This window comes from Astatotilapia calliptera, chromosome 16 (assembly GCF_964374335.1).
Source record: "Astatotilapia calliptera chromosome 16, fAstCal68.1, whole genome shotgun sequence".
NCBI classification, from domain to species: Eukaryota; Metazoa; Chordata; class Actinopteri; order Cichliformes; family Cichlidae; genus Astatotilapia; species Astatotilapia calliptera.
In genome coordinates, this window is record NC_137437.1 from 37076101 (window position 1) to 37099698 (window position 23598).

A 23598-nucleotide genomic window follows, 5' to 3' on the forward strand; every position below is an offset into this window, starting at 1 on the left:
TTTTAGGAGAAATTAATTTTGAGCGAAGAAAAGCTGAATTTGAGAGAACAAAATTCAAACTGTGTTTCAGTGTTTGCTGTTATCCACACACACAGAACAGCCCCTCTCGCTCAGTTTGTGTATTTGCGCTCGCTTGCAATGTGTCGCTCGCGCTCTCAACATTTCTGCCCGTGCGCGCTCAACTCTTTCTCTACACCGTTATATTTGTGCCACAAAGCCAGCCAATCACAGCCAATCTGATTGTCTGTTTTGGTCTCCAATCAGCTTGAAATGACGAAATGCAATATCCCAGAATGCATTTCGTCCAAAACTCAAACGAGGCAGTGGCGGAGTTTGAAATGTTACTCTTTCTGGGTCACAAAATAAACTTTAAAGATATTTTCATGCGAGAATGTTTCTGTGTAAACTTCAAATATCTGCTCGATTCATCAAGACATCACATATTTGCATAAATGCTCTGAAGTTCTCGGAGATACCTGTTACCCACCAGCTGACCGGGTGGTCACTCGGGTTAAACAAAAGGCTGAACTGACAAAAAGATCACCGACTACACCACCAGGTGTTACAGGAAAAACCATAAAGCCTTTGAACTAAAGCAAACGCTGTTGTGACAGTGACGTACACTGTCTTGTTGGTAACTACCGTATTTCCCGGACTACAAAGCGCACCTGAATATTAGCCGCACAAGCTAAAATCAGGGGAAAATCCTGTTTTGTACATACATTAGCCGCACCTGACTAAAAGCCGCAGGTGTTTCAATGTTGACTTATCATATGTAAGAGAATATGCACAAAGGGAATTGTCAGGAAAGAGATGGCTGTTTGGAGACACACCCCTTTTATTAATATTTTGAAAAACAAGTTATGGGTACATATTTGCATAACCTTTTAGGTATATGTACAAGTAGCGGTAATTACAAGTACGAAACATGTACTGTGCTTCATAAATGAGTAACAAATGTAGTACATAACAGTAACCTACAGCACACCAGAAAAATAGATTCGGACTACCTTTTAGGCTCAGGTGCAGTGACACGGCTTTAACAAGAAGAAAAGTCAGTCATTCACCATCTTTCTCTTCTTCCTGCACTCTAAAACCACCAAAGTCCTCTTCTCCAGTGTTGGAAACGAACAGGCTCAGGATGGCTTCGTCATCCACTCTCCGCTTCTCTCCTTCGTTGTCACTTACAAAACCAAAGAAATCCTTGTTGTCAGTGTCAGAGTCGAACACCCTCAGAAGGGCCGTGGCGGTGTCCTCCTCTCCATCATGCAGCAGTCCAGCCCTTCGAAATCCGTTGGTGATCGTGGATGTTTTCACACTTTTCCACGCTGTCAGATTCCACCGGTGGAGTTGAGCATAACTTGCTTTTCGCAAGTTTATCGTCGCTCGTCATCCACGCCTCCCGCTGAACGCGTAGCGCTACTTTGAAGTTTGTTTTTCGCGCTACTTGTACGGCACTATGTTCCCATGCGGACGGACATGTGACCAACATACCACTCTTGAACCCCTTGTGTGTCTGATCACATGCCCTTCCGCCAGGCAACGTAGTGCCGTACAACAGCGGAACAAATCATCACAAAATCATGGATAATCCATAGAAAAGCCGCACCTTACTAAAAGCCGCAGGGTTCAAAGCTTGTGCAAAAAGTAGCGGCTTATAGCCCGACAATTACGGTATGTATGATTTGTATCACCTTTATGTTTCCAAACCGACATCATGACCAGCAGCTTTACAGCTGTGGCTCCAGCAAACATCAGCTGATACTAGAAATTAATATGAAATAAATTCTAACAACAGCTGATCAAGCTTAAACGTGCTGCTGTTGTTTAGCGCGACATCCGCTGGTTTCCTCTTTCTGGCGCAAAGTGGGCGATAAACAAACAAGAGAGACGATCAGCTGATCATTGATCAGTTTCGTGATTGAAGTAGAAACGGGAGAGGGAGGGAGGGAGAGAGAGGAGAAGAGGAAGCAAAGACAGAATATCTCCAGCTTTGTGTCTTTTTCATTGTAGCTGAAGTCCGGGACTAATCGCTTTCCTTTTCCCCTCAACACGGATGTGTTGTAATTGGTCCAGCCCAGAGTTGATCATGACCAACTGGCTAATCCACCACCTTTCATTGTTTATACCGTTACAAAGACAAACAAACAAACATAAAAATGAAAAATCATCAGTCCAGTCCAGCTATGCGGTTAGCTGGTGGGTAACAGGCATCTCCCAAATGGACCAAATGCATTCTGGGATATTGCATTTCGTCATTTCGAGCTGATTGGAGACCAAAACAGACAATCAGATTTTTTCTGCATCCAAGTCTGTGATTGGCTGGTTTTGTGGCACAAATATAACTGTGTAGAGAAAGAGTTGAACGCGCACGGGCAGAAATGTTGAGAGCGCGAGCGACACATTGCGAGTGCAAATGCAAACACTGAGCGAGAGGGGCTGCTGTTGTGTGTGTGTGTGTGTGTGTGTGTGTGTGTGTGTGTGTGTGTGTGTGTGGATAACAGCAAACACTGAAATACAGTTTGAAGTTTGTTCACTCAAATTCAGCTTTTCTTCGCTCAAAATAACTTTCTCCTCAAAATGCAACACTTGCACCTGCAAATTTTTTTACGTGCGCTCAGAATAGCGGCACAAACATAACGCCATGAGCAGCTGGATATGATAATAATGACAATAACAATAATAATGGTTATTGTCAGTGAGACAAAAACATTTGATGAAAATCAGTGAGAGTAAATAAGGATTCGTGATGAACATTTAGGGCGGGACTGAGCTGAAGCTGATGATGCTACAAACACACAATGATGATGTCACACATCTGCTGTCCAGATGTCCTCCGAGAGGGTGGAGGCTGCTGAGCAGGCTGCCCGTGTGCCGTTGAGCAGCGAGCGTGCCCGACTGTATGGGTGTGATTCCTGTGCAGCTCTCGGGGGGTGTGGCCTCTGATGGCTCTTTAACCAGAGGTGGTGTGTTTGAAGACAATCTTGATGGAGACTCCGCCCCTCCTGTAGTCAGTAACCATCTCCTTGGTTTTACTGCAGTGTCAGGTTGGAGCAGAGCCCCTCCCTGACAGGTCAGGTCTATAAGCTTAGTCCAACCACAGGTGGAGTGGATTGGGTGGAGTCATGTGTATAAGGACAGGAGAGGACTGAGTGTGAGGGTGGAGGAGCAGCGGGTGGAGCCTGGGTACGTTGTTCTCAGTAACACACACATGAACGGTGTGTCTGACCTACTCAGTGATCTGTGATAGCACAGGGTTCCTCACTGATCTCAGATCAGGTACAATTATTTACTGACCTCATTTTATGACCAAAGGGTCAAAGTTCAGCTTAACTGTGAAAGCATGCATGTTTCTCAGTTTGTGGACCGAGACCGAAGACGTGAGTGAAGGACGGCGTGAGACACACGGAGCAGATTTACGTCCATGAAGAGTGACTGTGATGCTCCACACAGAGTTCACTGTCGGCCTTCAACAGCTGATGGCGAGCTGTTGTCGCCCCGCCGGGCAGGAAGCATCCACACAGGCTCAGTGATGCAGGAAAGCAGTGTGTGTGGCCTTGAAGCCGCCCTGTTGTGTGTTCACATTCCTGCATTCTCACTTCATGACTGTTCATCCACAGACACACACACATATACACACACACACAGACACACACACACACACACATATACACACACACACACACACACACACAGACACACACACACACACAGACACACACACACACACACAGACACACACACATATACACACACACACACACACCCTCTGGTCCCGACTGGGACACACACGCTGTCGTCAGGCAGTCTGAGCGTGCTCTGTGTTTGTGCTGCGATGTGGTTGATAAGGCTACACACACACACAGACTCACACACACACACCTTCCTCCGGCTGTGAGTGTGTTCGGTGCAGACTAAACACAGCGCTGTGCTGGCTCCACTCCGCCCGGGTGGAGACGGCAGACTCCGCTCAGGAATGCAGCTTCTCATTCACATGTAAACCAAAATAACACACACACACACACACACACACACACACACGCACACACACACACACACACACACACTCAGATCCTGCTCTCGCTGTGTGCAAACGTTTGACTTTCTTCTTGAACACAGAAACATCCAGATGTGCGTCCAGGCGATTCTCTGTTGTCGTTGTTCAAAAGACGCGTGGGCTGAGCAGCCGCTGCTGTTGCCACGGCAACCCGAGACACGAGCTGTCTTATGAAGCATGACATAAGAAACAGTTAAAAGTTTTATTTCTGGGCTTCAGTTTGATGTAAAAATACAGACACACAACATCTGGAAATGACAACAGTCCAGCTGTGTGAGCGCGTTAATCCATCACCCAGGAAACACCTGCGTCCAATCAGAAAGAGCCAGAAGCTCAGGTTTCAGGTACACAGGTGTGTTTGTGTGACCAGGCTTTGCTCAGCGGCCCGGCGAGCGTTGTGACATCAGCAGGAACTCTGCCGTACCTCCAGCAGTTCTCTGATGTCACGGCGAGCGGCCCAGGACGGCGTCCCCGCTGCTGCTGTCACACCTCCTGTAGCAAACAGTGATGATACCTGTAGCAGAGACATCAGTGTGAGTGCTGCTGTCCTCTGATGTCCTCTGATGTCCTCGTCTGTCTCTGCACTTCATACGAGGGCTTTGTGGTCTGTCATGTTTGTTGCTATGACGACTCAGTTTCCCTCTGGGGTTAGTAAAGTGTCCGTGATTCAGAGTCCAGCCCTGATGATGATGATGATGCCTGCGGCTGCTGCACTCTCACATTACACCAGGTCCTAATCATTAATCAGACTGATATTAAAAACAAAGCGACGTGCTTCGTGTCTCAGTGATGACTCGATCCCCGAGACCGCCGTCACCCTGCGCGACCCCCGACTGATGACCTGACGACGATCAGGCGGACAGCGGGAGCTGACCTCGGTGTTTATGGACGAGATTTTTCTCGCCCGTGTTCTTGTTGAGCCTCGGGCTTCTTCGGCTGTAGCTTTGACAGCACGAGCGAGCAAACATCACCGTTTAAATATCAAACTTTGCTGGTTTTCAGATTCTCGCTTCCTTCCAGCGTTCCTCGGTCGCTGCGGCGTCTGAAGCTGCGCGTGGGCTGATGGGATGCGTGTAGACGAGCTGCTGGGACATCACATTAATGGTTTTTGTTGTAAAGGCGGCTGAGCGGCCCGAGGCGAGAACGCCGCTCCGACGTTCCCGCTGCGCTCTCGGAGCGCCACACTGCATGTTAATTTGTTGCTGTCAGAGTTTTCCTTCAGGCTGACGTGGACGCCAATCACAGAGATCCGTGTAATGATGTCACCGAGCCCAACCTCCAACCACAAACAACCCGAGACAAACAAGAACAAAGATCGTTTCTGACCTCCGTCACTGCTCGCCGCTCGCTCTGAGGCGACAATGATGGAGGACAGTAACTGTCAGAAGTGTTTATGTGAGGCTTCGCTGCAGCTTCACGGCCTCACAGCTCGATCTCTGTGAAGGCTGAGGTCAGAGGTCAGTCTAGCTGTGGACACGTCACACAGTGCGGGGACAAGAACACTTCCTGTTCCTCTGTGACTCTGACCATCAGTTCCAAACTAAACTTCCTGTTTTGTTCAGTCAGACCTGAAACGGGTCAAAGGTCACTGAGCTCAGACAGAGAGCAGGGTTTGACCCTCTTTAATATACAGTCTGTTAGCTGACAGGTGAGTCTCTGTGTTTTCAGGTCTGCAGTCCAGTGATGCTGAGGACAGACTGTGTGCTTTCACCAGTAACCCCCAGGGGGTGGAGCCTGTTCCTGCCAATGAGCAGCCAGGAGTGGTGCTGGAAAACGGCACGATCCGCTGCAGCCACGGCTCCCGCTGCTATGGATTGTGGGAAAAAAAAGCAGATGGAGAAATGCACCTGCTGACCCAAGGTGAGCTCATCGGGGTTTGTTACTTCCTGACCTTTGACCTCTGTTGCGTTCTTCTACTGTATCTGGTTACAGTTTGGCCTCGGTTTGCTTTCAGGCTGTTGGACTCACCTGCACGAGTGTCAAGCCGACCGCTGTATCCTGGTAACAGAGAAGCTGTCCTCCACGCAGAAAGGCAGCTATCGCTTCTGCTGCTGCAGCCACGACCTCTGCAATGCCAACTACACAGAGGCCCCGCCCACCGCCGACACACCCGCTCTGAAACCAATGAGGACGGACGGCCAGGCGGAACAGACAGGTGAGAAGCACTGACACCAATCAGTGGTCCCCGCTCCATAATAACTCATCATGTGACCCAGCAGTGTAACCGTTAGCAACGCCTCCACTGAGCAGCAGCAAGAAGAGACAAAAGATAAAGCTTCTATTTATTCTATTTCACTATGACGCTGCTGTTTGTTGGAGGCTAACTTCCTGTTAGCCATCATTAGCATCATCATTAGCACCAAACGCCCTGTGAGACAGAGCACACGCCGTTCTGTTTTAGAAAACACTTTCCTCGCTCTGCTTCGTTCACCAGGACGTGTCGAGGAACAGCAGCTGTATGTAAAACTTAGAGATGGACCGATCCCATATACAGTATCGGTCCCGACCTAAATTACTGGATATCGGGAGAAATTAAAAATGTAACCCGATCCATCCATCCACTGATTTACTCAGGAACAAATTCAACACTGAAAAAAGACAAACAGTTATCTGAGTGGACTTCGATAACTAGCCAAAGACCGCGGGGGGGTTGAAAGCGATGTGCCGGGAGTTCGCTGTTCTCGCCGGCTCAGATAATTTACACATTCTCGCCTGAAAATATGTTAAAAGTTTGATTTTTCAACCCAGAAAGATTAATAACTGTAATATCAGAATCAGAATCAGAATCAGAATCAGAATGGGTTTATTGCCAGATGTTGAGGTTTACAACATTAGGAAATTGCTGCGGTGCTTCAGTGCAGACAATAAGAATTAAAGTGCTATGTAGAAAGAAAGATATGTGCATGAGATATACATGAGATATATACATGAGAATAAGAATTATGAGTGCTACGTTGAAAGATATATACATGAGTGCAGGTGGTGATCAGTGCCAAACATGAAATGATGCAGTGACACAGCGTAGGGTCATGTGTTAGTGGCGGGGACAGTCATGTGGTTATTGTTTATGTGTCCAACAGCAGAGGGGAAGAAACTGTTCTTGTGGCGAGAGGTTCTGGTGCGAATGGACCGGAGCCTCCTGCCTGAGGGGAGCAGGTCAAACAGACTGTGTCCAGGGTGAGAAGGGTCAGCTGAGATCCGAGCTGCACGCCGCAGTGTCCTGGAGGTGTACAGGTCCTGCAGAGATGGGAGTCTGCAGCCAATCACCTTCTCAGCAGAGCGCACAACACGCTGCAGTCTCTGTTTGTCCCTGATAGTGGCTCCAGCGTACCACACGGTGATGGAGGAGGTGAGGATGGACTCGATGATTGCAGTGTAGAATTGCATCATCGTCCGTGTTGGCAGGTTGAATTTCTTCAGCTGCCTCAGGAAGTACATCCTCTGCTGGGCTTTCTTGATGACGGAGGTGATGGTGGGCTCCCACTTCAGGTCTTGGGTGATGGTGGTACCCAGGAAGCGGAATGAGTCCACAGAGGTGATGGGGGTGTCAGTCAGGATGATGGGGGGGAGTGGGGCTGTGTGCTTCCTGAAGTCCACAATAATCTCCACTGTCTTCTGGGCATTCAGCACCAGGTTGTTGTGGCTGCACCAGGACACCAGACGTTCAACCTCCCTCCTGTAGGCAGACTCATCCCCGTCAGAGATGAGCCCAATGACGGTGGTGTCATCTGCGAACTTGATTAGCTTGACAGACTGGTGGGTGGAGGTGCAGCAGTTGGTGTACAGGGAGAAGAGCAGAGGAGAAAGAACACAGCCCTGAGGGGAGCCGGTGCTGATGGTCCGGGAGTCCGAGACATTCTTTCCCAGCCTCACGTGCTGCTTCCTGTCCGTCAGGAAGTCAGTGATCCACCGGCAGATGGGATCAGGCACATTCATCTGGGAAAGCTTGTCTCGGAGATGGTCTGGAAGGATGGTGTTGAAGGCAGAGCTGAAGTCCACAAACAGGATCCTGGCGTAGGTTCCTGGGGAGTCCAGATGCTGCAGGATGAAGTGTAGGGCCATGTTGATGGCGTCGTCTACAGACCTGTTGGCTCTATATGCAAACTGCAGGGGGTCCAGGAGGGGGGCCGTGAGGGTCCTGAGATGGGAGAGAACCAGGCGCTCAAATGACTTCATGACCACAGATGTCAGAGCCACGGGTCTGTAGTCATTTAGTCCAGTGATCCTAGGTTTCTTGGGGACAGGGATTATGGTAGAGGACTTGAAGCAGGCAGGCACATGACATGCCTGCAGTGAGGAGTTGAAGATGCCAGAAAACACTGGGGCCAGCTTGTTTGCACAGTGTCTGAGGGTGGCAGGAGACACACCGTCTGGGCCGGGAGCTTTCCGAGCATTCAGACTCTTAAACTGCTTCCTCACATCTGCTTCATGAATATGAAGAGTTGTGGTCGGAGGAGGTGGTGTGAAATCCTCTTTTGTGTGGGGTGAGGGGGCGGGTGTGGGGTGAGGGGGCGGGTGTGGCGGCAGCTACTTATTAAAACTAAGTAGCTGCCGCCATTGTTGGAAACTGGAATTGGCTGGGCCGCGCTATGAATTCTGGGATATGGTTTTTCAATTTTGTTTTCCGGGTGGAAAATTGGGAGAAATTCAGGAGAATGGCTCCGGGAGATTTTCGGGAGGTGCACTGAAATTCTGGATCCTTCCTGGAAAAATCAAGAGGGTTCATGTATGCATACAGCTGCTGGTCATGATGGTTTGGATATGTGGTGAGAGGAAACATGCAGATGAAGTTCTGAACTGTTTCTGAGAGACAAATAACACCAGGATCCTTTCTGTCTAGCTGACAGCTGGTAGCTGTGCAGGGGCGGGTCTCGATTTTCTGTCCCAGCTTTGATCCTGATGAAGACGAGTGTCATGAAAACGTGTTTGCATTTATTTGCACTGCTTTAAACTCTGGATGTCTATGTCAGATATCCAAATGTATGATATCGGTATCGGACATAAAAAGTGGTCTGGTGCCATCTCTGGTGAAAATGTCTGCAGTTCCCAAACACTGGATCCAAGTTTAGACGGTCTGAGTGAAAGTTGAACTTGAGTGACACCTCAAGGTGTGTTTTATGGTAAGGTAGACCCTACAGTAACACACTTAATGATTTAATGAGCCACAGCTTTCTGTCCTCTTGGTTGCTGGTGCGGTGGACGAGCGTCACTGACAGCTGGTCTGAGGTCTGATCTGTATGAGCCCCTCAGTCTGACCTGCAGACCGGTCCCTCTTTGTCAAACTGACCTCAGAGCGCAGGTTACACAGAGTAGCGCAGGTCCTCACAAAGACAGAAGTACAAACATGTGTGTCGCACTGATGTGATGATGACATCATAACCCCTCAGATCACCGACTGAAGCCAGAGGTGACGGTGCTCATCGCCCTGGTAACCATCGCCATAGCAGCCATCCTCATTGTGGCGCTGTTCCTGGGATACCGCATAATAAAACGTACGTACGCACACACACACGTATATACACACCTACACACACACACGTATATACACACCTACACACACACACACGTATATACACACCTACACACACACACGTATATACACACCTACACACACACACACGTATATACACATCTACACACACACACACGTATATACACATCTACACACACACACACGTATATACACACCTACACACACACACGTATATACACACCTACACACACACACGTATATACACACCTACACACACACACACGTATATACACACCTACACACACACACACGTATATACACATCTACACACACACACACACGTATATACACACCTACACACACACACGTATATACACATCTACACACACACACGTATATACACACCTACACACACACACACGTATATACACACCTACACACACACACACGTATATACACATCTACACACACACACACACGTATATACACACCTACACACACACACACGTATATACACATCTACACACACACACACACGTATATACACACCTACACACACACACGTATATACACATCTACACACACACACGTATATACACACCTACACACACACACGTATATACACACCTACACACACACACACGTATATACACACCTACACACACACACGTATATACACACCTACACACACACACGTATATACACACCTACACACACACACGTATATACACACCTACACACACACGTATATACACACCTACACACACACACACGTATATACACACCTACACACACACACGTATATACACACCTACACACACACACGTATATACACATCTACACACACACACGTATATACACACCTACACACACACGTATATACACACCTACACACACACACGTATATACACATCTACACACACACACACACGTATATACACACCTACACACACACACGTATATACACATCTACACACACACACGTATATACACACCTACACACACACACGTATATACACACCTACACACACACACGTATATACACACCTACACACACACACGTATATACACATCTACACACACACACGTATATACACACCTACACACACACGTATATACACACCTACACACACACACGTATATACACACCTACACACACACACACGTATATACACATCTACACACACACACACACGTATATACACACCTACACACACACACGTATATACACACCTACACACACACACGTATATACACACCTACACACACACACGTATATACACACCTACACACACACACGTATATACACATCTACACACACACACGTATATACACATCTACACACACACACGTATATACACACCTACACACACACACGTATATACACATCTACACACACACACGTATATACACATCTACACACACACACGTATATACACATCTACACACACACACGTATATACACACCTACACACACACATGCACACAGTTTAGTGTTTTGTGAAGAAACAAATGAGGAAGTCATGTGATGAGTTTTTCAGATTAAAGCAGGATCGATGGATCTGCATGAAAACGTTAGCGGAGCTGCTCACAGGCTCACAGCTGGATCTGACCTGAAACACACTGAAGGAAGAGACCATGTGACACGACGTTTCTCAGCAAACCTCACACAGTGAGGGTCAGACACTCTGAGAGGTCCGAACTTAAGTTCTTACGACATGTGGAGGGAATTTTCCAGCTGGGCGGAGGTTTGTCGTCTCGGAGTAATCTTTAGAGCACAATAGCCTGAACATCCTGTGCTCTTTTTAAACAGTCGCTGTAAACAGGAAGTGCCTTCTGAGCGATCAGCTGATTTGTTTTAGTGTGTGGAGGTCTGAAGTCCTCGGGAGGTGGCGCTGGCTCACAACTGTGGTTTTTGTAATCAAAGGAAACTCGCCCATCTGACGACCTCCGACATTACACGTGAAATTAGTCGCGTGATATGAGCTGCAGTGACATCTGTGCTTTGATTTTGACACTAATTATAACAAATACATAAAAATCAATGTTAACTCACTTCTGACCTGGCTGCTGTCCGGCAGCCATGTTGGTCCTCGCCAGACTGAGGTCATGTGATCAGCTGTGTATGTTTGTGCAGGGAAGCAGAAACACAGTCTGTCTGCTGTGGATGTGATGGAGGCGGCGAACGCAGAGTCCTCCATCGACCTCGACAACCTGAAACTGCTGGAGGTACACACACACACACACACACACACACACACACACACACACACACACACACACACACACACACCCTGCAGCAGCTGCACAGGTTTATTTGGATAATACTGGTCAGTCGGTGAACAACAGCAGCAAGACAACGCCATCACAAACTGACCATCCTGTAACTAGGGCTGCTCAATTAATCAAATTTTAATCTCGATTACGATCTGGGCTTTCAACGATCATTAAAAATGACTGAGCCGATTATTAGCCCCTCCCTCGTGCTTTACTCTCGCGCTGCTCCGTGTGGCAAATCGAACGCACCTCTCTGCATTTCGAACACTCGTCACAACAATAAGAGGACCCGAGGGAAGCTCGGAAAGCTCAGCAGAAGTTATATGGAGAGGAGAGTGACTGCCGTTGGTTGAAAAGAGGTAAAAAAACTTCAGTGGTGTGGAAACTAGGGCTGCCACAAACGATTATTTTGATAGTCGACTAGTCACCGATTATTTATGCGATTAGTCGACTAATCAGATCATCATCCATTGGAGTAAAACGTACAGCTTATTGCACCAGCAGCATCTGCTCTTATATAACTATCATTAGCTTACAGCTTTAAGTGTTTAAGGTATGTGCTAACTAAAAATAAAGACAAGATGATAGTTTATTCAATTTTAATGAAGTTTGCAGATTGTTTCGGTGAAGTTTAATAAACTCCTTGCTATCTAAACTATAACAGGACACCGGAGTATATTCTCCAGCATCTCACACTTCTGATAATCAGCTGTCTGCTTGACGTTTATTCAGCTGTGTAAAAACTTTAATCTCAGCCAAACCGATTTACTCAGGAACAAATAAAATACTAAAAAAAAGCCAAACAATAACATTTTTAAGTTATCTAAGTGACTTATATATCATGTTTAACCTGAGTAGCGAAAGACGGCGGTGGGTTTGAAAACAATTTGCGGGGAGTCCGGTGTTCTCACGGCTCTAGTTAGCCTAGCCCCCGGCTAGCTATCGAGCTAGTGGGTAACAGACGTCTCCGAAAACGTCGGAGCGCTTTTGAAAATATGTGGTGTCTTGATAAACTGAGCAGATATTTGAGGTTTACACAGCTACATTCTCGCCTGAAAATATGTTAAACGTTTATTTTGTGACCCAGAAAGAATAATAAGAGTAATATTAAAACTAACTAGCTGCCGCCATTGTTGGAAACTGGGCTGGGCTGCGCTATGAATTCTGGGACACAGCTTCTTCTTCTTCTTCGGGGTTTAACGGCAGCTGGCATCCTTGTACATGCAGTGCTGCCATCTTCTGTTTCAGTCCGTTATTACACTCTTAAATCCTGCTATTATTCCTGCGTCTTTCAGGATCTTACAAAGCTTCAAACGACGCGTCGACTATTAAATCAGTCGTCGACGATTTTGATAGTCGACGTAATCGTGACTAGTCGACTAATCGTGGCAGCCCTAGTGGAAACATTATGGGTTCGGTCAGACGTGGATCAAGTAGACACAGTGTGTAAACTTTGCTACGGTGTCGTAGCTGCACCACAGAGCAACACTGCAAAGTTCACTAAACATAGATGTTTACATTTTTCATTTGTTTCTTATATTGCAAACATTTGCACTGTTATCAGTATTTGCACTATTTATTATTATTTTTCAAAGTCATTATTCAACACATTGTAATTGTTAACCCTTTAAATCCGGTCAGAGCAGCACGCTCCGTTTTGCGTAACTATTTTTAAATCCCTGTAGAACCGGAACTGTGTAAGCTAGCACAATAATTTGTTTTGCATATGAAACCAGAGGAGTTGTACTTACATCTTATGCCATCAGCTTGTCCTCGGTCACGGTTTCCTTCCACATGAAGTTTTGCAAAAATTGCATAAAAAGCGCTTGCAGGAACAAAAACATAATATTCCAGAAACACGCTTTGCCGATCCGATCAGCTGTTCGTAACACTTCCCACATTGAACAAGACGTCAACGCGAACTATCGCATGTACGTCATTTCCTGCCCGAAACCGGAAGTGATGTCATTTTTGCGGAAAATGCAGTTTTTTACTTGTAGGCCTTAAAAGCCTATACTGGTGTTTTTATAAGTCATGTTTGACTCTATACTTTTCTGAATAGTTTCTGGGATGCTTAGAACTCGAATTGCACTGCTGGAAATAGTTTATTTTGATGCACCTGCTGTTTTCTTTGCAAATTTGCATCATAGGATTGTTTTTTTGTTTTTCCTGCAGTATATAAAAACTGGTGTATCTCCAAAATAAAACTATGAAGACACTCAAAATAAATTTCCTGTTGTAAACTATTTTTTGCAACTTTATTGTATTTAAAGTTTTGAGGGATAAACCTCTTAAATTTCTCCAAGTAGAAATATATGTAAAAAAACCAAAAACGATTTTCAATTTTTTTGTAGTTTATTGCACTTTTTTGCAATTAATGTAGTTACTATGGACTTAATGCATACATATTATTAAAATATGGGCTATAACAGTTGTATTGATGTATAGCAACTTGAAATGCTCCCAATGACACTACAGCATGTAAAAAAATAATATAAGCTCTGGCGGACTTGGTTCTATAGTAGGTCTTAAAGGGTTAAATAAATATCGTCAAATAATCGAAATCTCAGTTTCAGTGAAAATAATCGTGATTATCATTTTTGCCATAATCGAGCAGCCCTACCTGTAACCTCTGACCCCTTTGTTGCACTGTTCCTTTAAGGGAAGAGGCGGGGCCATTAAAAACAGACCAATCATAATGATACAAAGGTTAGAGGTTCAACCTCAGATTGATCCCTGAGGAACGCCACAGCTCACTTTCCTGTTTCTATCCTCTGTCCTGGCAGCTGATTGGTCGAGGCCGTTACGGCGCAGTGTTTCGCGGTTCTCTTAACGAGCGCTGCGTGGCTGCCAAACTCTTCGGCTCAGCTAACCGACAGAACTACGTCAACGAGCGCTCCATCTACTGCGTGCCGCTGCTGCAGCAGCACGACAACATCGCCCGCTTCCTGACCGCGAACGAGAGGACGACGGCAGATGGACGCCCTGAGTTTCTGATCATCATGGAGTACTACCCACACGTGAGTTCATCACAGCAGGTCTGAAGCTCGGTCACGGCGGGTCCCCGTGGACCCACCGGAGGACTGAGAGAGCCCAGTCCTCCGGTGGTGGTCAGGGGAGCAGATCTGGCCCAAAGCAGGCATGACAGGCCGAGCCCACTCAGAGTGAGTCTGACTGCTGAGGCTCAGCCATTGGTCAGATGACCTGGCTGAGCCTCAGGTGTGTTTGGACCACGTCTGACTGCGCCTGCTGTCTGAGCTCTCCTGACCCGCCACGTTCATGCCTCTAGCGCCCCCTCGGGGCAAACCTCACACATTCAGCTTGTCTACCGTCACCCTGTGGTGTAATGGGGTCTGCAGCCTGTGGGGGCGCCAGCAGCGCCTTCACACAGTCTCACAGTGCAGCTGTCAGCCTTCACCTCTGCTCTCCATTAGTCTGTTATTGTGCTGGAAGACGGCGCCTTCACACCCTCTTCCTGTCTGGAGCCTCTGATCTCACACACACACACACACACACACACACACACACACACACACACACACACACACAGATCAGCTTCCAAACCTCCGTCAGTCTTCAGATTGATTTCTTCCCTTCCAGGCGAGCAGACTTTACTGTTTCGTCTCTTTAACCTGAAACACGCTTCAGATGACCTCACATCATTTTTACAATCTGCACCTTTCTGACATCATCAGGGCTCAGAAAGTTTCCCAACATGTGAAAACATGTTCAGACTCTTGTTATCAGTCTGTATCTCACACACAAACAGACACACACAGATGCAGTGATGTCTGGTCTGGTGGGTTTCTGCATTCCTCTGCAGCCCTCAGACAGTAATTACTTGTTTAAGTGTCTGCGCTTACACACACACACACACACACACACACACACACACACACACACACACACACACACACACACACACACACACACACACGGTTCATCTTAAGGCTGAACATCAACCATGAAGTCGCCACTTTAACTTTCATCGTATCCAGTTACAGAGTGAATATATGGAACTGCCAAGATCAACAAATAAATAAGTAAGAAATGGATATTAAAAATAAACGGTACCAACACAGAGCAGCTATCTGAACGCTGCTCCAACAGAGGTCGATTATCGTGTTAATAACTTTACCTCCTCACTACGTACGACTCTGGATACTGTAGCTCCGGTGAAAACTAAGGCCTCAAATCAGCCAACGAGCCAGCGTTTAACGTTAACTAGTAATGACTTCATGAACTTCTGGTCATGTGTGCGAAGGCAGCAAATGCTTTTGGCCCTGTAGTGTTAAAAAGATCAGACAAAGCTGCATTTAAGGGTCAAACTGTGTGTGTGTCTGTGTGTGTCTGTGTGTGTGTGTGTGTGTGTGTGTGTGTGTCTGTGTGTGTGTGTGTGTGTGTGTGTTGCAGGGCTGCCTGTCTCACTACCTGTCTCTCCACACTGTGGACTGGCTGACCTGCTGCAGGATGACTCACGGCGTGACCAGAGGCCTCGCCTTCCTGCACACTGAGCTGCACCGAGGAGGTAAGACGACCTCGTGTCGCTCGTGCAGAGTCATCCTTGTTTCTTCATCGCAGGCTTTGATCACACAGACAGGAAGAAACGGTGCCGCTCTCAGGGTCTATTTTCAGCAGCGGATTGGTCCGTGTGAGGAGCATCTGGAAACAGGTGCTGTGTCTCCCCCTGCTGGCTGGAACAGACCCAGTCTGCTGCTTTAGTTTGTTTGTTTAGAGAACAAATGACATAAATGGAATACTGGAATAATAAATATCTAAATATTGGGATGAATGGGGCTGATTTTGAGGTTGGAGGATTATTTCTCTGACAGCAGAGGCTCTGGTGGATAACGGCCAGCTGTTTATGAACGTAATATATGTCGTTGTCACATGAAAAGAAAGGATGATGTTTCTGATGAAATTATTTTTCTCTTTAACAGTAAAAACATTAAAAGGCTCAGTTTGTCATTCTTTCATGTTTCCATCGCTGAACGTGTGTCGGAGGAAACAGAACGCCTTCTTGGCTTCATCGGCAGCTTCATGACGTGAATGCCGTCATCGTCCGGCTGCGTTGCTGTGAAACGTCTGCACGTTGCTGTCTTTGTTTCTTCCTGTTTGTGCTTTTCTTTCCTGCTGATATGTTTGTTTACCTGGTCGATTGTAAACAACAACAAACACGTGTACCCGACTGTCTCAGACCAGCACAAACCGGCCGTCGCCCACAGAGACCTGACCAGCAGGAACGTCCTGGTCCGGGCCGATCTGTCCTGCGTCCTCGCCGACTTCGGCCTGTCCATGAGACTGACGGGACCCCGGCCCTGTCGCCCCGGAGACGACGACACCATGGCCATATCTGAGGTCAAAGTTCATAAACGTTCGCTCTGATCTGATGTGCAGGTGAGGAATGAGCAGAGGGCGGAGCTGATGGATGGTGTGTTTGTGTGCAGGTGGGGACAGTGCGCTACATGTCTCCGGAGGTTCTGGGCGGAGCTCTAAACCTCAGAGACTGCGAGTCGGCGCTGAAGCAGGTGGACGTCTACGCTCTGGGTCTGCTGTACTGGGAGAGCTTCAGGAGGTGCTCCGACCTGTTCCCAGGTACGCAGCGCGCTCACCTGCACACCGTCTGCTTACACACAGTAAAGTAGCACCACCTCAGCTGACAGCGTGTTTGTGTTCACTGCTCGCTCAGGGGAAGCGGTGCCAGAGTACCAGCTGGCGTTCCAGGCCGAGCTCGGGAATCATCCGAGCTTCGAGGACATGCAGAGCCTGGTGGTCAGAGAGAAACACAGACCCAGGTTCCCCGAGGCCTGGAAGGAGAACAGCCTGGTCCGTCTTTCAGTTTGATGTGGTCAGATTGCTCCACAGCCTGAACCTTTGAAGTTAGACAAAGGTTCAAAGGGTAATTCCCAAAAGTATTTTGGATGTAGAGTAATCCCAGCGTGTCTCTCACTCTGTGTACTTTAGTTACTGCGCTCGCTGAAGGACACGATGGAGGACTGCTGGGATCAGGACGCTGAGGCTCGGCTCACCGCTCAGTGTGCAGAGGAGAGGCTCTATGAACTCACACTGCTGAGTACACACACTGCAGCACACAACCACAGGTACACACAGTACCACGAGTACACACGATACCTGTGGTACTGTATCACAGTAAATGCACAGTGTAAAACTGAGAGACAGGAAGTCTGGATTTCATGCCTTCCTGTCTGTCACTCAGGAATCTGTCTCATGGCCGGTGGCCTCCTCACGGTGGCTCCGCCTCCCCCTTCATTGAGGATCTTCATGTGGGCGTGGTCAGAAATCTCCAGGGAGATGACCACCAGGCATCATTCATCAAGACGACTGTGAATGGGGCAGAAGGCGGCGAGAAGAACAGGAACTCCATCAACTACGAACGGCAGCAGGCGCAGGTAGGAGCTCGGCCGCCATTAAAGCACACCTGAACGAACCGTTACCGTGGACGCGTCTCATCGCTATGTGTCCGTCTGTCCGTCAGGCTCGGCTGTCCACAGACAGCAGCGTGTCCACCACCACCATCCTGACCCCGCCCACCTTACTCTGCACCATCTCTGAAACTCAGCACACAGGTAACAAACAGCCACGCCCCCGACATGAACCCAAACACCTCATTAAAGCAGCGAGCACAGCTGTGACCTCACATGTTTCTGCTCCCGCCGTCCTCCAGGTGGCGCCGTGCCCAGTGTCCCAGTCTGCCTGCATCTCACAGAAGAAGACCTGGAGGCCACAAAGCTCGACCCCAGAGAGGTTTTAACCTTGAAGTCTTTCTTCAGTTTCAGTGGCCTCCATCCCGACACACTAACATCTGCCAACATCTGTGTCTGCAGGTCGATAAGAACCTGAGGGAGAGTTCTGATGAAAACCTGATGGAGCACTCACAGAAGCAGTTTGGCTCCGAATCACAACCCACCGACGTGCTGCACCATCAGGTACACACAGCTGAGGGCCTGTACAGCGCGTGGCTGCCGATGAATGAACGTATCAGACGCTCATGCTTGTTGCTTTTGTTCCAGGTGAACAGCTCACCATCCACCTCTCATAGTGGCCTGCGGGCTGTTAGAGGTGTAGATAGCCCTCCTTCCTCCATCCACCCACTCCCCAAACAGCAGAATCTGCCTCAGAGGCCCACCAGTCTCCATCTGCTGCCCAAAGTCAAGGAGAGCGGCTTCACCTCGTCACGGCTGAAGCTGGGGAAGTTCAAGTCCAACCACCGACAGGTAGGGCTTAGATGTGACCGGGTTCTCCAGCTGATCCTCAGACAGCTTCGCCGTGACTCGACTCGGTGTTTCACCAGCTGAGCTGAAGCTGTATCAGGCGGGCCAACTGTGTCACTAATCCAAAATGCTTCATGTTCCAGGTGGAAACAGGTGTTGCCAAGATGAACACAGTGATGGTTGCTATGGCTGCAGAACCACACCTGGTAACCACGGTTACTAACAGCACAAACGTGAGAAGCAGTGCTGCAGCTGGAAGAGAGGTCCAGCCTATCACAACGGCCGGCAGCAGTCACAGCGCAGGCGTCCCCACCCTGGTGACGAACGGTGTGATAGGCGGAGGTCGAACCAATCCGGCGGGGCCGCAGACGGAGGACGAGGAGGGGACCATGGATGGAGGGGTGAGGGGAGGAGAAGACAGCCGTTTGAATCTCCTCAACTTCAGTCCTGATGAACATGAACCTCTGCTGAGCAGAGAGCAGCTTCCTGCTGAGAGCGAAGCCCCTCCTCCTGCTCATCATCGTCACAGCCGCGCTGGAAGCATCTTATCGGGCCGAGGCTCGAACTCCAACAACAACAACAACCGGCTAGCCCTGGCTTCATCAGCTGACCCTCCCCCAACTTCTGACCTGGAGCAGAAGGTTCAACTTTCTGCTCCTTCTGGTCTCCTTTCATCCAGCAAAGCCCTCTCACTGCAGGCCCCTCCCACCACCCACAGTCAAAGCGAAGGTGTGGATACAGGTCTGTGTTTCCAGGAAGACTCTGAAACCACGTCGACCCCCAGATGTGCCCAAAACTCAAAAGGTCACCCAGTGCGTTGTGTCACCGCTGCTTTGCCCCGAGGCTGCAAAGATTCTGACTTAACAAAAGCTTCAGTAAGCCAGGCCTCACCAGGACCCGACGCCCCAACAGAAGCATTAATCCTCCTTCAGAAACCTTCATCACCAGGAACTCCAGGAGCTTCGTCTCCAGAGGAGCAAACCCTCGAAGCTTTGGGATCTGAAGTTTCAGACACCACAGCTCCTGCAGAAGCTTCAAGTCCACAACTTGCAGGTCTCCAAAGTTCAGCTTTAGAGCCACAGACAGCAGGTCTGATGCGATCCCAGGTGGGACAGACCAAAGCCAGGAGACCTGAGCGGCCCTGTTCCCTGGACCTGTCCTCTCCCTGCACCTCCTCAGGTGAGTCATGTTTGTTCTTGAACTTTTAAACAAACTTATAAGCTGCAGGTTCCAGTTTTTCAAAACTGGCTCGAGCTGGACAGTCTGTAGCTGATTACACCGTGTACCATGACGTAACCAGGTCATCAGAGACAAACTGGTTACAGTGATCTGTCTCTAAAACTCAGTACAGTACAGCCGTCATTATCAGCGTGTCAGGGCTCAGTCAGATCAGTCGAAGGCTTGAACTCCAGGTTTTCTGTGAGGGATCTGCAGCATGGGTGACCTCTGCAGCTCCACAAAGATGCAAAAACAGTGCAAACTCCTCACATCTGTAACACTTTCTTCTCCTCAGATGATGCTTTGGTGGTGGATAACGGCAGTCTGAGCGCCTCAGGGGAGAAAATCAAGCGTCGGGTCAAGACTCCATACACCCTGAAAAAATGGCGTCCGGCCTCCTGGGTGGTTTCCACAGATACGGCTCTTGACCCGGACTTCGAGTTTGATGCCAGTAGCAGCCAGAACCAGTTCTCATCCGGTGTTTGTAGAGCAGGAAGTGTCGGCATGCCTAAATTAAACCAGTCCAAATCCAGCATTGCGGTCTTTTTGGTTGGAGGCGGCGCCACGGCGACCACCACCTCTGAGCCCGACGGGATGACCTGCTTCTAAAGTGATCCGAAGTTTGCTTTTCTTTAAGATCTCATTAATTTTCTTGCTCTCTGTCTTCCTCTTCTTTTGTTGTGGATAAACGAGTCGGTAGCTGATACCTGTGTGGCCCCCGCAGCTCCAAACCAGAACCAAACCCTGCAGAGCCGACTCGGAGCTGGATGCAAAATCCGTCCCTCAGCAGGAACTTTTCATCAAATGACAGAATTTAAATTTCTAGTATGTGTTTGTTCATGGACAGGACCTGTCCTGTGATCAGCTGACCTCTGACACGTTTCCTAGATCAGGTTACCTGTGACGACCAAACAGTGGTGGTGTTGGTGATGAGGCCAAATGATTCTTCTGTGGCTGGTGGGTGTAGTCAGCTGTTTGTAGGGGGTGGGCTTGATCTACAGGAATCTCCGTTGGATATTGAAGGAATTCCTTTCCGGAATACTTTCAGGCTTCGAAGGACTAGTTGTAGCTGCGAGCCTAGAGATCTCATTTGGTGTCCAAATGAAAGAAGCTTCCAGCTCCACAGACTCACTCCCGGCTCAAAAATCTGAGTGTACCTACAGTCTGTCGCCTCTTTATCTCTGCAGGTGTGTCACTGACCCTGTCGTAGGACTGAAGTGTCTCCAGCTGTGACTGCCAGTGTGGGTGGAGGTCTTCCCTCATGTTTCCTGTTGTGAGTAGGATGTGGCCGGCTGCTGAAGGGCATGGCCGAGAGCTCGTCGTAGGTCTGAGTGAGACATTCCCTTTGAGTTCTTTAGGCTTGTTTTCCTGCTGTGTCCTGTCCCACAGAGGGATCTGAATGCACTCAGCATCATCTTCTTTCACTTATAAGCGTTTGTGCTGCTGCTGCAGGACGTTGAACAGGACTAGCAGTGACTGTTTGGGTCTGACGTGGATCAGGGGTCGTCCCCTCTGAGAGCTCGATGCTGGCTGAGGCCTGAACCCAGCACAGACTTAAGAACTTCCCTGTTTTGGTAGAAAGGTTCATGCACCTCTGGGCTGGTAGTGCAGGTAGTCTGAATGACCAGAGGTGATGTTATCAAAACAGCAGTCATATCTTTATGCACTTTAACAATGAAATTTATTTAGGGACAGACCTTATAAAGGATACCTGGTGCAATTTTAGCAGTAACATTGACGTATGTAGGACGTCGTGTCGGTGTTGGCGTGTCTTTGTGCAGTAGTGGTGTGATCTGAAGAGGCGTTTCTGCTTGAAACAGTCAATCTAGCTATGCAGCTGCTCACGATGCCTCCTGTTGACGGTCTGTTTGGTTCAATGTGCAACAGATCGACAACCTTACTGTTGGACAACCTTTATTCTTTTTTATCCGCACTTTGTTTTACCGAAGAGTCTCGACTGCCTTCAGAGGTCTGCTGCAGTCAGCGCTGGAGAAAAGACGAGCCAGCGTCCCGTGGACTTTATTAAACCACGTGACCTGCGAACGTGACCTGCGAAACCTCGGCCATGTACGACCTTCTCAGGTAACAACACTGACGTCAGCAGGAACACCTGTTTGCTTTGTAAAATGATGAGCAGGAGATGAAACGAGGAGAAGAAGAGGACAGCAGCCATCAGACTGTACAGCTCAGACTTTGTTCCTGCTCATCACAACACGTTAGGTCTCATTTCCTGTTCCACCTCCAAGTAAACGCTTCCATCCTTTCAGTTTCAGACCAAAGGTGTAGCTGCTTCGAGCTGGGTGGAGGTCCGTGTGTAGGCTGTTTACACGTCACTCTTTCCTTTTGACTGTTCCAGAAAAACCAAATGTGCTCACATGTTTTACACACTAAAACATCTCTGTGCTTCTCAAAGAACATATATGCTAACAAACACTACTGCTACATCGTTACAGCAAGTAAATAAGCTCCGCCCATCAAAGACGTGGGTTTGTCACACCTATCGGTCCTTGGGCGCAGCTCATCATTGAGCACTGAGCACGTATGTTCTGCTGATTTCCATTTGATGTGTGCTCCTCGCAGAGTTCATGTAAACGTGGGCTCTGGAGTTTTACAGAAACAGGAAGGAAACAGAACTCTGCTTTCTTTGTCTTTATTTTTATTTGACTTTGCTTTGTGTTTCAGTTTTTTTATACCAAACTGACTCTTTGCTCCTGTTTCTCCGAATGTTTCGATTTTTTATAAATGCACGTGTAACCTTTTACATTTATATGTGTTTATGTGACACTTCTCCTTTAAATGTGCACTTACTACAGGAAGTTATTCACATTTAGCACATTTCAAACTAACAATATTACAGCATCAGTGCAGTCAGCTGAAATATGATCATACTGTTAACTTTTATTGATGCCTTTCAAAATGATCTGTTTTGTTATGTCTGTGTTTTATACCGTTTGTACTGTTTTTAGATGCTGATGTGTGTATATTGTGTGGGTCATATCATGCAGCCTGACCGAGTGGAGGACTAGATGTAGATCTCTCACACTTACTGACTGAACCTGATTAACAAATGCGAAAGCAGCTTTCTGGAGCCGGTTTTAACCAACAGATAAATAATTAGTGATCATTTCCAGAGAACAAAGGCCATTAACTCGCTCAGACTTACTCTCTCCAGCCTCGATTAAAGAGCAAACCTTCAGAAAACACGCTCTATCAGCTTGAAGAAGAAGGTTTTTTTTCGGTCCAGAAAACCACGTCGGTCTCTGTGGTGTTACCGCCACCTCTGTGTGACGTAGCATTGGCTGAACAGCGCCTCCTGTGCCCACACGTGGTAATTACAGGTT

General features: G+C 48.0%; 1 protein-coding gene across 1 annotated transcript in view; it reads left to right on the top strand.

Annotated features, from left to right (window-relative positions):
- The window catches only part of LOC113007501 (bone morphogenetic protein receptor type-2-like), a 25047-nt gene extending 3840 nt beyond the window's left edge, over window positions 1-21207 (top strand). The window contains exons 3-19 of the mRNA XM_026144128.2: window positions 5726-5917; window positions 6012-6212; window positions 9445-9549; window positions 11668-11759; window positions 14594-14827; window positions 16221-16335; window positions 17005-17165; window positions 17255-17402; window positions 17497-17633; window positions 17772-17908; window positions 18025-18217; window positions 18304-18394; window positions 18493-18572; window positions 18653-18754; window positions 18839-19042; window positions 19183-20218; window positions 20553-21207. Coding sequence (XP_025999913.2) covers window positions 5726-5917; window positions 6012-6212; window positions 9445-9549; window positions 11668-11759; window positions 14594-14827; window positions 16221-16335; window positions 17005-17165; window positions 17255-17402; window positions 17497-17633; window positions 17772-17908; window positions 18025-18217; window positions 18304-18394; window positions 18493-18572; window positions 18653-18754; window positions 18839-19042; window positions 19183-20218; window positions 20553-20866 — 3542 coding nt within the window. The 3' untranslated portion in view covers window positions 20867-21207. The remainder of the gene's footprint in view (window positions 1-5725; window positions 5918-6011; window positions 6213-9444; window positions 9550-11667; window positions 11760-14593; window positions 14828-16220; window positions 16336-17004; window positions 17166-17254; window positions 17403-17496; window positions 17634-17771; window positions 17909-18024; window positions 18218-18303; window positions 18395-18492; window positions 18573-18652; window positions 18755-18838; window positions 19043-19182; window positions 20219-20552) is intronic.
- Window positions 21208-23598: the final 2391 nt, after the last annotated feature.